Here is a 15,329-nt window from a genome sequence, read left to right as displayed (position 1 = left end):
CCCGGCCTTTTATTTTTTATTTTAATGATAAAGTTTTATATTTGATTATAATGCTTCTGCAGTTGTCCTGTTCTCTATGCCATACATATGGGTCTTATGGAGACTTAATATCTCATACAGGATCTGATGAGACAAGTGTGACTTCATAATTATATATTAACATTGTTTAAAATATTCAATACATCAGCAAGACATACCATCAGTTTTTTATTTGGCAGTAATAGTAATACATCCATGTTACAGTGCTTATTTTGGCTAAAGAGCCAGTGCAATTTTTTCTGCTACTGTAGTGTCTTACTTTTACACAAATTAATGAGTACAGTCCTTACATTTAGGAAACAGAAACATTTACTGATATCAGCTAAGTAAAGCTAATACATGGTTGTTCTCAAACTAAACAAAACAAATAACATAATATACTCATTAGGAACAAAGTAGGGATGTTCTTATTTCCACTAATCACAGATTATATAAATTCTTAAATTTCACATACATATTTCTTAATCTAAGCAAAAAAAATTAGAATTCAGCTTAATTCCTATAATCATTTTGAAATTTACATCAAATAATTTCTGAATATATATTCACATTAAAATAAAAGTAAATGGGTTATATAAACATAATTTAAAATTTCTGATTATGAAAAGTTATAGAGAAGTACAATTAAATGTTACTTTGGCATTCCTATTTCCTAGGCTTACAGGAATTATGAAGAATTCCTTTGTAATACAAATAATCACTCTTGGAAATTAAATTTAAGTAGAAAATGTTACATTTTAAGGCAAGAAAACATTTGTAAATATTTTTATAAAGGCATTTAATTCAACAAATTAACAGAATCATAGTAAATGGATGCAAATAAAGAATACTACTTTGTGACAAAGACAGAAAGTTCTTTGGAGCTTACTGTGACAGTATGGAGAACTTGTCTTCTTTTTTAAAAGATAATTCCATTTTGATACTTAATAAACATAATGTTAACCTTCAAGAAGAAATAAGTACTCTTTTAGTTGAACAAAAATGTAGAGAAATCAAAATACAAAAAATGAAATTAAAAGAAATACCAAATGTAAATTGCCTCAAAATTTATCTTCTTTCTTCTAGAAAAAAGGATATTTTCTCAGGACTGACTTAATTGAAGTCCCTCTTATAATTTACATATGGAAGTGGACGGTAGAGCTCATGGTGGCCAGGGCAATTCCATGATTAAGCGTTTAAACAGGGTTCACCCTAAAAGGCTCTAAACTAATCATTTTTAAAAACAGTGCTTTGCTATTTAACCCAATTTTAAGGCAAATGGAAACTGTTATATGTATCTTTTTTTTTTTTTTTTTTTTTTTTTGAGACAGAGTTTCACTCTTGTTGACCAGGCTGGAGTGTAATGGCACGATCTCGGCTCACCGCAACCTCCGCCTCCCGGATTCAAGCGATTCTCCTGCCTCAGCCTCTCGAGTAGCTGGGGTTACAGGCATGCGCCACCATGCCCGGCTAATTTTGTATTTTTATTAGAGACGGGGTTTCACCATGTTGGTCAGGCTGGTCTCAAACTCCTGACCTCAGGTTATCTGCCCACCTGGGCCTCCCAAAGTGCTGGGATTACAGGCATGAGCCACTGCTCCTGGCCTGTTATATATGTCTTAAGTACCCTTCTGCATGCAGTCAGAAATGTTCTTTTCAAGAGGACATTTCCTTTAAAAAGTTCAAGTTTCTTCTCTTACAATACAGAGGTTTTTCCTATACTTATTGTCCTAAAATTCTATTTGGTCACTCTTACCTCTTTTGTGAAAGGCCACATCTTGCTAAAGTAGCAGCTACTGAACTGACCAGAAACAAACTCAAACACTGAATTTGAGAAACCAACCTGCTGAATATAAGCAACTTTTTCTAAGATGAAATGTATAAAAGAAAAAGAAAAACAAAACAAAAAGCAACACCTTCTAGAAAGCCATTCATCTTATCTCATAAAATTAATTCCCCAGAGTTATCTCATGTAGTAGCAGCATTATCAAATAGTGCAATTCTTCAAAATTGATTTCAAATAATATCTTTCTAAAATAAATTACATTTACTTACAGCTTTGCTTATAAAACCACAGCTTAAAACACTCTGCCCTCAAACGGGCAAATTAATATAAGCAATAACTGTCTTGTCTACACGGTAATGAAATGCATGTGCACGCACACATATGTGTGTGTATCGTTCAAGACCAAAGATACCACAAGGTAAAAACATGTAATATTAAATAAAAAGTAAACAGTACATAATGGAATTTTTAGTTTTGGTACTTCTAATAATATTCCCATCAATAATAAGAATTATAAATAGGTAATTGTTAAATTAAGCATCTATGTAAGAAAAGGCAAGGAGCTATATACTAAAGAACAGTGATAATCTGTATGTTTCATGCTATATAACCTATAAAGTACATGCAAAACAGCATGATCCGGAATTCCATATTTTGTAGTTAATTTACATAAACGTGGCACATACAGAAAATTACAAATCTCAAAAGATTATGCTTCCCCCCCCGACTTTTTTCATCTTGTATTCATTAATCAGAAGCTAGGCACTTTTATCTAAACATTTGCTTTTTAAAAATGCATTTTAGGAATAAGACGTGGTGACACATGCCTCTGGTATGAGGAGTTGGAGACTGCAGTGAGCTATGTATGATAGCACACTGCACTCCAGCCTGGGCAATAGAGCGAGACCCCATCTCTTAAAAGAAGGAAAAAAACAATGCATTTTAGGTCCTTTTGTGCAACTCACTCCTAAAATGAATAAAGCCCATTTTAGAGGCAAAATCAACAAATCTAATCTACTTACATACTGAGTTAGCCACTCCAAATAAGTGGTATATTATTTAGAAACAAAATTAATACAACTCTGAAAGCATTTAATATACTCTTATAGAAGAACTCCACCCATAAAAACAATTCGTTTGTAGATTTATCATAATGAACATGAAATATGTACTTCCACATCATTAAAAATATTTTTGTTTTACATCGAAGGGAGGAAAAAACCCTTCTTTAAAATGTCAATAAGATTCAAAATATGAATATTTTAAAAACATGGGGATAATATGACAAATTCCCACTGGGCTGAGTTTTCTGTGGGAATAACTAAAAGGAAGTTTTGTAGGAGAAAGGAGAAATTATTTTACTGCACCAAGTTTCATACCTTCAGATGCTGACAGTCTTCAAATAACACTAAATTTTAAATTGCCTTTATTAATTAATAAATGTTATCTTTTTAATCAATACTCATTCCAGGGGAAAATGCTCTGATGTATAAAAAGAAAGTTCTTCAGTCTCTTTGTAACTTACAGGACCAACAGTAACATATTTTGGCAACTACAGTTAATATAAATTTGTAAATTGTAAATTTCTCAATGTTAATTCATTTAAATGCTTTATTTGTTTTATTTATTCACTTCTGAGATAGGGTCTTGCTCTGTCGCCCAGGCTGGAGTGCAGTGATGCAATCATGGCTCATGACAGCCTTGACCTTCTAGACTCAAGTGATCCTCCCACCTCAGCCTCCCAAGTAGCTGGGACCACAGACACATGCCACCACACCCAACTAATTAATTTAACTTAATTAATTTATTTTTTGAGATGGAGTCTCACTTTGTTGCCCAGGCTGGAGTGCAGTGGTGCGATCTTGGCTCACTGCAACCTCTACTTCCTGGGTTCAAGCAATACTCCTGTCTCAGCCTCCCGAGTAGCTGGGACTACAGGCGTCCGCCACCACGCCTGGCTAATTTTTGTATTTTTAGTAGAGACGGGGTTTCACCATATTGGTGAGGCTGGTCTCAAACACCTGACCTCAGGTGATCCGCCCACCTTGGCCTCCCAAAGTGTTAGGATTACAGGCATGAACCACCACACCCAGCCTATTTTTATTTTTAAAAAAATTTTTAATATTTCCATGGAACTCTGCTTGATACCAGCTAATTTATTTTTATGTTTTTGTAGAGACAGGCATCTCCTTATGTTGTCCAGGCTAGTCTCAACCTCCTGGCCTCAAACTGTCCTCCTGCTTCAGCCTCCCAAAGTATTACAGGCATGAGCCACTACAAGTGGCCCATTTAAATGTTCTATAACAATATTCAGTGATTACAATTTCTTTGATTCAAATACATAAGCAAATGCACAAGCAATAATGTATGCAGTACATATTAAACATCATTACTGCCTAAACTTGATTAAACAAATGAATAACTTTATAATTAAAAATATGTTTCTAGGCAAAGTTAAATATATTGACATTAGGAGTAATATATTCTTGCATGTGTGGGCCACAAAGACCTTGGCTAAAGTGTACATTTTAAAGGTACAAGGCATAAAAACAGAGCTTTTGAGAATGACAGCTTCAAGAAGACAAACCAATTAACTCACAAATATTGGCTTCAATTCAAGCAATATTTCTGTAAAACATACATTTCATGACTTCGATTATTACCTAATGAATGCAAAAAGCCACTATGACTACACTACACAGGAATTCAATGACAGAACTTCTGTATAAATACAGTACAGTTGCTCATTTTTTAGTAGATTTTTTTTCCTCCCTGAATCCACATGCACCAATTCTGTTAATTTTGTAATATATGTTACAAAATCAATAGTTACCTTAAAATATTTCATAGCACACTCAAATTGTATGATTCTTATGGTACTTATTGTACTTTGGCTTCCAGTAGCCCAGTGGACATAACATGACCATGACTACTTAGACAACTACTCGTATGCCTCAGGGCATCTGCTTCAAGATAGGCCATTAAAAGCTCAGTGCGGCGAATGAGTAACTGCATGAGGTCTTCAGCTAAAGTCTCTGCACTTGAATAGCGCACCTTCTCAAAGTCAAAAATGTCTTTGAGAAATAAAAGAACTTGATTCTGGAAAATGAACATAAATTGGCATTTATTAGACCAAAATTATGTTACATTGAAAAAGCTTCTAATATTATAATGAGCACTGAATCAGGAATCAGAAGACCTGACTTCCAGTGCTCGTTTCATATCTCATTAGAAAAGGGACCTTGCACAAGTGATTTCTTTCCTTTTTTGGGGCTCATTTTCCTTTTCGGTGAAATAGGGCTAATACCACCCATCCTACTTACTACTCAGGGATGACATGACGATCAAAAAAGATAACCTATGTGATACCATGAAAAGGTGGGGAAACATTTAAAAAAAGATAATCTATAAGAAGTGCCTGTAAACTCTAAAGCACTGTTTAAATGTAAGAGGTTATTAGTCCTTTCCCTTCAATGTGACCTTTGAGCATTGCCTCTACTCTAAGACAGGAGAATAAACTATTCCCAGTAATAGTTTTAAATCAATAATAATAAAATAATACATTATAATTTTAAATGTGCTTTTTTTTTTTTTGTACAAGAAAAACCCTTAAGGCACATGAAAAATAAAGAACATTTCAGGTCTCAAATCAGTGGTAGATCCTGAAGTATATTTCATTTCAGTAAGTTATTATGTACACTGAAACTCACTGTAAGCAAACTGTATACTAATAAGTATTAAGTCTCAGCTGTTATGTCACCATAATAGAAAAAAAAGTAATTTGAGAGCGAAAAACAGGAATATTTAATTTCTATCTTCTTTCTTAATAACATATCTTCCAAACGTTATGAAGAAGTACTAAGAAGACACACTTCATTGATTCACTGGATTTTATATATGAAAGGGTCATTAGCAATCAACCTGTTAGGCTCCCTCGTTTTATAGATAAAGAAAAGGAACATCAAAGAATGATTTGCCCCAAGTCAGAATGCTCACTGATGACAGACTCAATTCCCAACCCCTAAAACACATACCTTACATTTGGGTGGTCAAGTGAACTACAAAAATCAACATGTTCTGAATGACAGTAAAATAAACATTTTCTAAACCATTTATAAAAATATTACCTTGACAGCACATAAACATAATTTTAAAAAATGAATGGTATACACTTTCAAATTCATACTCAATTATGTTTACTTTTATTTGCTCCTTGAAATGCAGCCTAAACTCAAGACTATTACATAGAGAGACTTTCCTTGTCACTTTGCCAGCCAGAAAATTCTATAAGGAGCTATAACTTGTATTTTGGCAAACTAAAACTGCTGACATTGGGAGATAATGTTAAACCCCCATTTTATTTCTCACAACTTGGATTTTATCATTCATCTCACCTTTAACCACAACTTATTCTATATTACCACATGTGCAATAAAGGTGGATATTGTCTGTAAGTTTCAAAAGTGCCCAGGTCTGAAGAACCAACTATCTACATTGATTTGACTGTCACATGGCAACACCATGCAAGACCATGTATCCATTGCATTAGGGAATTGATAAGGTGAATGGATATGCTGAGTCTATTCCAGAATAAAGCACCAAATCTATAAAATACTGGTCCATTATAATAATAGTGGTATTATAAAATTCCAAAAATATTTAACACTGGCATTTAAATGCTGAATTGAGGTGACTTTTATAACTTTACTCTTAAGTAACATTTGTTCTTCTACAAAAGCAAAACAAAACAGAATAAAACCGTATCTCCTTTTTGATTCAGAAAAAAAAAGAGAAATGATTCAATGACTGAACATACCTTAAAAAAGCAACATAAATCATAGAGAGAATTTCTAGGACCCAAAAAGCCCCAGGCTAGGACAGGACTGATGTGTTCACAAATGGCATAAAAATGGGCAAAAAATCCATCTGGGATCTGTTGGGAAGTAAAGGAGAATCAAGTTATTTCTACCTTCTTGTTATTTGCTTTCTCTAGTACAGAAACGGAAGTTGCTATGCATTATATGACCAGTGGGAGTTTAAGAAAATTTGTTTTTTAGAACCAGAGTCTAGCAACACCTCAAACTCCTGGCCTCAAGCAATCCCCCGGCTTTAACTTCCTGAGCAGTGGGGACTACAGGCACGCACTACAGTGCAGGGCTCATGACTAGCTCTTTTTGAGGGCAAACCAAGAGTCAGTCATGAGCCATGCTATTAAAGTTAATAAGGTTACAAGTAACCTTTAGAGTCATAGAATGTTTTATGTAGATTTCATATCCTAGCCAATAGTTTCATATGTGCTGAGATACATTTCTATATTTGTTGTTTGTTTTTTTGAGACAGGGTCTCACTCTGTAGCCCAGGGTGAAGTGCACTGGTGCAGTCATGGCTCACTGCAGCCTCAACTTCCCGAGCTTGAGTGATCCCCCCACCTCAAAATTCCAGGTAGCTGGAACCACACGTGCACGCCACCCCTCCTGCCTAATTTTTTCTACTTTTAGTAGAAACAGGTCTCACTATGTTGCTCAGGCTGGTCTTGAACTCCTGGGCTCAAGCAATCCTCCCTACTTTGCCTCCCAAAGTGCTAGGATTACAGGCGTGAGCTTCCACACCCCGCCCTGAAAAGTTGTTTTTATCTCATAAATATGCTTCATAAAAAAGCAATCCAGCCAGGCATGGTGGCTCATGCCTATCTATAATCCCAACACTTTTGGGAGGCCAAGGCAGGTGGATCACTTGACCCTAGGAGTTTGAGACCAGCCTGGGCAACATGGTGAAACCTTGTCTCTACAAAAAATACAAAAGTTAGCCAGGCGTGGTGGTGTGTACCTATAGTCCCAGCTACTCAGGAGGCTGAGGTGGGAGGATCATTTGAACCCAAGAGTTGGAGGGTGCAGTGAGCCAAGATAATGCCACTGTACTCCAGCCTGGGTGACAAAGTAAGACTCTGTCTCAAAAAAAAAAAAAAAAAGGGGGGGGGCAATCATATTAGCTTTGCAACCAAGCAACAAAAAGAATGCTACAGTGTTCCTTAGTTGTATAAGTTTTATGATTATTAAGACTATCATAGTTTTAGCTATTTAAAAGCCCAACTCAATCACTTGATTATATTAACTGACCAAAAAAAAAAAACAACTAGTAAAATGATTAAGCTAAATTACTCTTACTAGAATCCTAACTTTTAATTAAGGAACCCTATATTATTTAAGCATTTAATTGTGTAATTGCCTCTTCCTGTGAAGTATTAGTTCATATAGCTGTGTTTTAGGAAACTCTAAGTTTACATTTATAATAACTTTTTGAATTTCCCTTGTTAAATAACACACTGTGGGATTTGTTATACAGCACTGACTACAGAAGATTCTGTCTCCTGGCGGAGGGAGGGGGGTTATTTTCTATTTTACAGTCTCTAAGACAATCTTCTAAACCTCATTTTCTTTTCTTTTTTTTTGTTTTCTGAGACAGAGTCTCACTCTGTCGCCCAGGCTGGAGTACAGTGGCACCATCTTGGCTCACTGCAACCTCTGCCTCCCAGGTTCAAGCAATTCTCCTGCCTCAGCCTTCCGAGTAGCTGGGATTACAAGCGTGTACCACCATGTCCAGATAATTTTTGAATTTTTACTAGAGACAGTGTTTCGCCATGTTGGCCAGGCTGGTCTCGAACTCCTGACCTCAGGTGATCCACCCTCTTTGGCCTCCCAAAGTGCTAGGATTACATGCAAGAGCCACTGTGCCGGGCCTAAACCTCATTTTTAAAATACAAGATAGCAGCAGTTACCATGTAACGAGTACCCATTATATTCTAGAAAATGTGCTAGTTTCTATTTAATTTACTAAAACGTTCCTTCAAAAGTATGTCATGTTAACATCATTCTAAACATGTGAAAAGTGATATTGGAGAGGGGTTAAATAAACTGCCGTAATTCACACACAGCTAGTTAGTGAGGGCCAAAAAGTATGTTCTACATATAGTAAAGTTCTAAATACCACAGACTTGAAGTGTATTATGAGTTCAGAGAAGTGGGAACTTAGTGTGGGCTGAAGCAAACTGATAAACTTCAGCAAGGAATAATGTGAGCTGAGCTCAATGATGGGTAAGATTTATTTAAGTACAGAGGGAATTTGGCATTTCATGTATAGGAAATAGTTCCCAAGAGGTGAGACATATAGGTATCTATGAATATAGAAAGTTATAGGTTGGGTGCAGTGGCTCAGGCCTGAAATCCCAGCACTTTGGGAGGCCAAGGCAGGTGGATGACTTGAAGGTGGGAGTTTGAGACTAGCCTGGCCAACATGATGAAACCCCATCTCTGCCAAAAATACACAAATTAGCCGGGCATGGTGGCAACCGCCTGTAATCCCAGCTACTTGAAAGGCTGAGGCAGAAGAATCACATGAACCTGGGAGGCAGAGGTTGTAGTGAGCTGAGATCGTGCCATTGCACTCCAGCCTGGGCGAGAGTGAGACTCCGTTTCAAAAAGAAAAAAAAGTACAATATTTATTCTAAGAAGTAGAAAAATAAAGTTAGACATGTAATAATATATCATTATTATTATAACTACCACTTACTAAACTCTTTAAATGTTTAATGTTTAAATTAAGCTTGCTGATATCATCACTTTCATCCTTACCGCAGTCCTATTAAGTAGGCATTAACACCATTTTGCAAATGGGAAAACTGAGGGTCAGCTGATGGTCAGTAACTTACTGTAATCATGCTAGCTAGTGTGAGAATCAAACCCACGTATACAAGTCTGTTCCTAGTCCTAACGTTAGAGTTCATCATCATCATTAAGGAAACCTGCTTAAAATATGGGTCTCTGGAATCATTTTAAATAAGAATTATTCAAACACAGGGGCTCCAGAATTATTTCTACCAGCACATTCTAAAGATGCTGTGAGGACTATACTTTAAAATCACTGCAACAGGCAATACTGTCTCAAAGTTATAAGATTGGAAAATATGGATATGATAAGATACTACAGGTCCTTGGGCAAATAATAATGTTGTAATAGTCAATACTTGCTTAATGCACTATGCCAAGCACTATTCTAAGCACTTCACATTGAATCTTCAAGAAACCCTATGAGGGCTAGGCACAGTGGCTCACGCCTGTAATCCCAACACTTTCGGAAGCCGAGACTGGAAGATCACTTGAGGCCAGGAGTTTGAGGCCAGCCTGGGCAACACAGAAAGACCTCAACTGTACAAAAAAAAAAAAAATCAGCCAGGCATGGTGGTGTGCACCTGTAGTCCTAGCAAGTCAGGGAGGATGAGGCAGGAAGATTGCTTTAGCCCAGGAGTTATAGAGGCTGCAGTGAGCTATGATCATGCCACGGCACTCCAGCCTGAATGAGAGAGCAAGACCCTATCTCTAAAACAAAACAAAACACTATGAGGTAGATACTATTACTATTCTATTTTTAGAGACAAGGAAACTGAGGCATAGAGAAGGTAAGCAACTTGCCTAAGGTCAAATAGCTAGTATGTGGCATTTGAACCCAGTAGTCTCACTCGAGAGTCCTTGCCCTTTACTACTAGGAGTGTATGAGAAAAACAATGCTTAGCAGGTAAGACGGGTTACAGGGTGTGAGGCGTGGAGGCAGGATATAAACTCTGAGACTTTTTATTTGTAGGGGCTCCAAATTGAATAAAGCAGCTATTAGAATCAAATCTTTATTTCTTAATTGGATTAAATGAAGTGGAATCCACTATATTAAAGAACTGTAAAAAAATACTGGCTAGGTACAGTGGCTCACGCCTGTAATCCCAGCACTTTGGGAGGCCGAGGCGGGCGGATCACCTTAGATCAGGAGTTTGAGACCAGCCTGGCCAACATGGTGAAACCCCGTCTCTACTAAAAATACAAAAATTAGCCGGGTGTGGTGGCGGGCACCTATAGTCCCAGCTACTTGGGAAGCTGAGGCAGGAGAATTGCTTGAACCCCGGAAGCGAAGGTTGCAGTGAGCCAGGATCGCGCCACTGCACTCCAGCCTGGACAACAGAGACAGACTGTCTCAAAAAAAAAAAAAAATTAATATCATTAAGAGAAAAAACAAAAACCTAAAACTCATCAGAGCTGTTTCCAACTGGAAACCCCTCTCCCAGTTAGCTGAAAGACCATGCATGCCTCAATACTAAGGATGAGAAAGAAGGCCTTCAAAAAAGAAGCCAACCCACTACCAGTAAGTCACTCATCTAGCCTGAGGGACAGTCCCTCCTACCCCTCCTACAGCTGCCAATTCCCACTGGAGAAGTGACTCAGAAGCTTCTTTGACAGAATCCTTAAATGATTTAACAAAGGAATTCAGGGCATAATGAATTTTACCTTCATCTGTTGTCTTTTCTGTTTCAGCACCGACCAACAACTTGAAGCCACAGCCTAAATACATGCAGAGAAAAGAAAGATTTATATACAGCTATATAAACATTTCCATTTTTATTAGAAATTCAAAGTTTATGGGTCTAAAACGTTCAATACATTCATCACTAATAAGAACTAGTCGGCCGGGCACAGTGGCTCACATCTGTAATTCCAGCACTTTGGGAGGCTGAGGCGGGTGGATCACGAGGTCAAGAGACGGAGACCATCCTGGCCAAGATAGTGAAACCCCATCTCTACTAAAAATGCAAAACAAAATTAGTTGGGCATGGTGGCGCACGCCTGTAGACCCAGACACTCGGGAGGCTGAGGCAGGAGAATTGCTTGAACCCAGGAGGCGGAGGTTACAGTAAGCAGAGATCGCGCCACTGCACTCCAGCCTGGCAACAGAGCGAGACTTTGTCTCAAAACAAACAAACAAACAAAAAACAAAACTAGTCAGGGTCCTCACATTGTTTGAAAATATTAATGAAAAGGTATTTCATTTTTATAAATTTTTAAATCATGAGCAAAGCTGTATGTTGTAAGGGCAAAAAAAAAAAACGTAAAATAATATTTAAAAAATTAAACACAAAGCCACTAAAGGAAAAAGACTGCACTCTGCAACAAAGGAGATTCAATTTTCAGAGTTTTAAAGTTCTGTTCATTAAGGGAAAAAAGTGAAAATATGTGTATATAGAATTCACATACACAAATAAATATTCTATGTATAATAATAAAGTAATTTTTCTTCTTCTTTTTTTTTGAGACAGGGTTTCACTCCCATTGCCTAGGCTGAAGTGCAAAGGAGTGGTCTCAGTTCACTGCAACCTCCGCCTCCAAGGCTCAAGTGAACCTCCCACCTCAGCCTCCTGAGTAACTGAAACCACAGGCATGCACTGCTGCACCTGGCAAATTTTTGTATTTTTTTTTATAGAGACGAGGTGTCACTATGTTGCCCAGGCTGGTCTCAAACTCTTGAGCTCAAGTAATCCGTCTGCTTCGGCCTTCTAAAGTGCTGGGATTACAGGCGTGAGCCATTGCACCTGGCCTAAAGTAATTTTTTTTTTCAAGAATAGTACTACTGGAATATTTGTGAATAGAGCTAACAGTTTGATCCAAATAAAGAACTAGGAAATACAACCATGACAGGACAAAAGCACCCAGTGGATCCTGAAGAAATCTGACCCTTGGAGGTGATTCCAGGAAGGAAAAAAAAAAGAAAAATCTGACCCTACTCTGGCATGACCCAGCTTTGATCAAGGTCACTTTACCAAATCAGTTATACAGAAATGGAGAACATGTACCTTTTATTATTAAAACATACTTAATTGAGGAAAAATGAATTTATTTAAAATGCTTTTAAGTTTAATATCAGTAAGTTCCAAAATAATTGTAAAATTGCCAACTGGAACATTTTTTTAAAGGTATCCAAATTGCATCATAAAATGTATCCACCCTACTTTGCTTCCAGTTGCACACTTAAAGCCCAACAAAAACCAATGTCAAACAGGTTTGAGAACAAAAAACAAGAGAAGCTGAAAAGAGAATTTCATCTGAAGATGTTATACCATATATGCCTGAGCTGAATATCAAAGGATGAGCTCAGTTTCCATACATTATTTCACAGACAGATGTATATGTAAATCTTATCAATCTACCCAGTTTTGACTTTTTTTTTTTTTTTTTGAGATAGAGCTGCACTCTTGTTGTCCAGGCTGGAGTGCAGCAGCATGATCTCAGCTTACTGCAACCTCTGCTTCCTGGGTTCAAGTGATTATTACACCTCAGCCTCCTGAGTAGCTGGGATTACAGGTGCCCACCACCATACCCAGCTAATTTTTGTATTTTTAGAAGAGACAGCCTTTCGCTATGTTGGCCAGGCTGGTCTCGAACTCCTGACCTCAAATGATCCACCTGCCTCGGCCTCCCAAAGTGCTGAGATTACAGGCGTGAGCCACTGCACCCGGCCAACCACTTTTTTTTTTTTTTTTTTTTATGAGACAGAGTTTTGCTTTTGTTGCCCAGGCTGGAGTGCAATGGCTCAATCTCGGCTCACTGCAACCTCCACCTCCCGGGTTCAAGCAATTCTCCTGCCTCAGCCTCCCGAGTAGCTGGGATTACAGGTGCCCGCTACAATGCCCAGCTAATTTTTTTTTGTATTTTTAGTAGAGATGGGGTTTCACCATGTTGGCCAGGCTGGTCTCAAACTCCTGACCTCAGGTAATCCACCCACCTCGGCCTCCCAAAGTGCTGGGATTACAGGCGTGAGCCACCGCGCCCAGCCTTACTTTTTAATCAAACTTAAAAGGCTGAGAAAGGTAAACCACCACTTACTGTTTCTTTGAAGGATAAGTTTAGCCATCGATTATTTACTACATTCTGTATGGATGTGGGTGGGTTTTCCAAATCTTCAAAGGAATCCATTAATATAAAATCCAGAACAACATCATAAAAATTTAGATTTTTCACCTGCATTAGATTATGAGTTGAAACAGAAATGATTATTACATAGAGCTGAAATAAAATCTGAGCCAGGGCTTTATGGTTTTATAACAGCAGGGTTTTTTTTAAATCAGCTTATTCAAAAATAAAAAATAAAAGGAGAGATAAATATGAAAGCTCACCACTAGAAATTACGATTTCAGATCTCAAGTGAAAATAATCTCTCCTCCTCTCTATTCTAGGAGTCCTTTGTTCATGCTTCTATTATAACATCCAGGATGCTCACTCTGCCTTGCTATTTAGTTACTGGTATATGTGCCTGTCTTCCCCACCAGATCATGAACATCTTGCTCTTTCATTCATTTATGCACACTCTACATACTACATGCTGTACAAAGTGCTCAGACTTCTAGAGTAAGCAAATCAGATGCCTAGAGTATAGTGGGGAAAACAGCAACAAAATAATCCTACAAATATCCCATTATGAACTGTGTGAAGCACAATAAAGGAAAAAGTATAGTGTGCTGTATCATTTTGGCAGAAATATGGAGAATGAAACAGGGGAAAGAATGAATGCAGGGAGGAAAGGAGTGAGCAGGGAATCGGGAAATATAAAGACTACTGACGTAGCCCAGAGAAAAGACAACAGGTACTTAGGCCAAGAGGGGTGACAGAAAGAGAGGAAAGTAGAAGAAACTGAAAGATATTTAGGAGTTAAAACTGACAAACTTAGAGATGAATATGATAAAATGGGTGAGGATCAGGAAGAGGTGAAGGATGAGTCTCAGGTTGCTGGCCTGCTGAAGTAAATGGATACTGATTCCATTTCCTGAATAAGGGAACACTAGAAAAGGAAAGATTAAGTCTTCATGTATTTGTTGTATCCACTGTTTTCTCTGCCTAGAAGACCTTTCAGCTCCTTGTAAACTCACTTTTTTTTTTTTTCTTTTTTTGCTTCTGAGACGAGTCTTGCTCTGTCACCCAGGCTGCAGTGCACTGGCATGATCTTGGCTTACTGCAGCCTCCACCTCCTGGGTTCAAGTGATTCTCTTGCCTCACCCTCCTGAGTAGCTGGGATTACAGGCATGCACCACCATGCCTGGCTAATTTTTGTCTTTTTAGCGGAGACAGGGTTTCACCACGTTGGCCTGGCTGATCTCAAACTCCTGGCCTCAAGTGATCTGCCCGCCTCGGCCTCCCAAAGTGCTGGGATTTCATTCCTTTTTTTTTTTTTTTTTTTTCTGAGACGTAGTCTAGCTCTGTCACCCAGGCTGTGATTACAGGCATGCGCCCCATGCCTGGCTAATTTTTGTATTTTTAGTAGAGACAGGTTTCACCATGTTGGTCAGGCTGGTCTTAAACTCCTGACCTCACGATCTGCCTGCCTCAGCCTCCCAAAGTGCTGGGATTACAGGCGTGAGCCACCATGCCTGACTGATATCTATATCTATATATCTTTTTAGACAGTCTCGTTCTGTCACCCAGGCTGGAAGTACAGTGGCGCGATCTTGGCTCATTGCCACCTCCACCTCCCAGGTTCAAGCAATTCTCGTTCCTTGGCCTCCCGAATAGTTGGGATTACAGGCGTGAGCCACTACACCTGGCTAATTTTTGTATTTGCAGTAGAGACGAGGTTTTGCCATGTTGGCTAGGTTGGTCTCGAACTCCTGACCTCAGGTGATCCGCCCGCCTCAGCCTCCCAAAGTGCTGGGATTACAGGC

At 38.2% G+C, this 15,329-nt stretch overlaps 1 protein-coding gene across 5 annotated transcripts in view; it reads right to left on the bottom strand.

Moving 5' to 3' along the window:
• The window catches only part of MIGA1 (mitoguardin 1), a 98,928-nt gene continuing 83,599 nt past the window's right edge, over positions 1-15,329 (bottom strand). For 4 of the 5 annotated variants that reach the window (XM_063624153.1, XM_063624157.1, XM_063624154.1 and 1 more), the window contains exons 13-16: positions 13,501-13,635; positions 11,131-11,184; positions 6,621-6,737; positions 1-4,903 (exon numbers count right to left, since the gene is read on the bottom strand). In XM_063624153.1, coding sequence (XP_063480223.1) covers positions 4,685-4,903; positions 6,621-6,737; positions 11,131-11,184; positions 13,501-13,635 — 525 coding nt within the window. In that variant the 3' untranslated portion in view covers positions 1-4,684. Of the gene's footprint in view, positions 4,904-6,620; positions 6,738-9,824; positions 9,828-11,130; positions 11,185-13,500; positions 13,636-15,329 lie in introns of all 5 variants that reach the window. The other variant, XM_063624156.1, reaches the window with a different exon arrangement.

This window comes from Symphalangus syndactylus, chromosome 12, assembly GCF_028878055.3.
Source record: "Symphalangus syndactylus isolate Jambi chromosome 12, NHGRI_mSymSyn1-v2.1_pri, whole genome shotgun sequence".
Taxonomy (NCBI): Eukaryota; Metazoa; Chordata; class Mammalia; order Primates; family Hylobatidae; genus Symphalangus; species Symphalangus syndactylus.
This window is presented reverse-complemented; position numbering and strand designations above follow the sequence as displayed.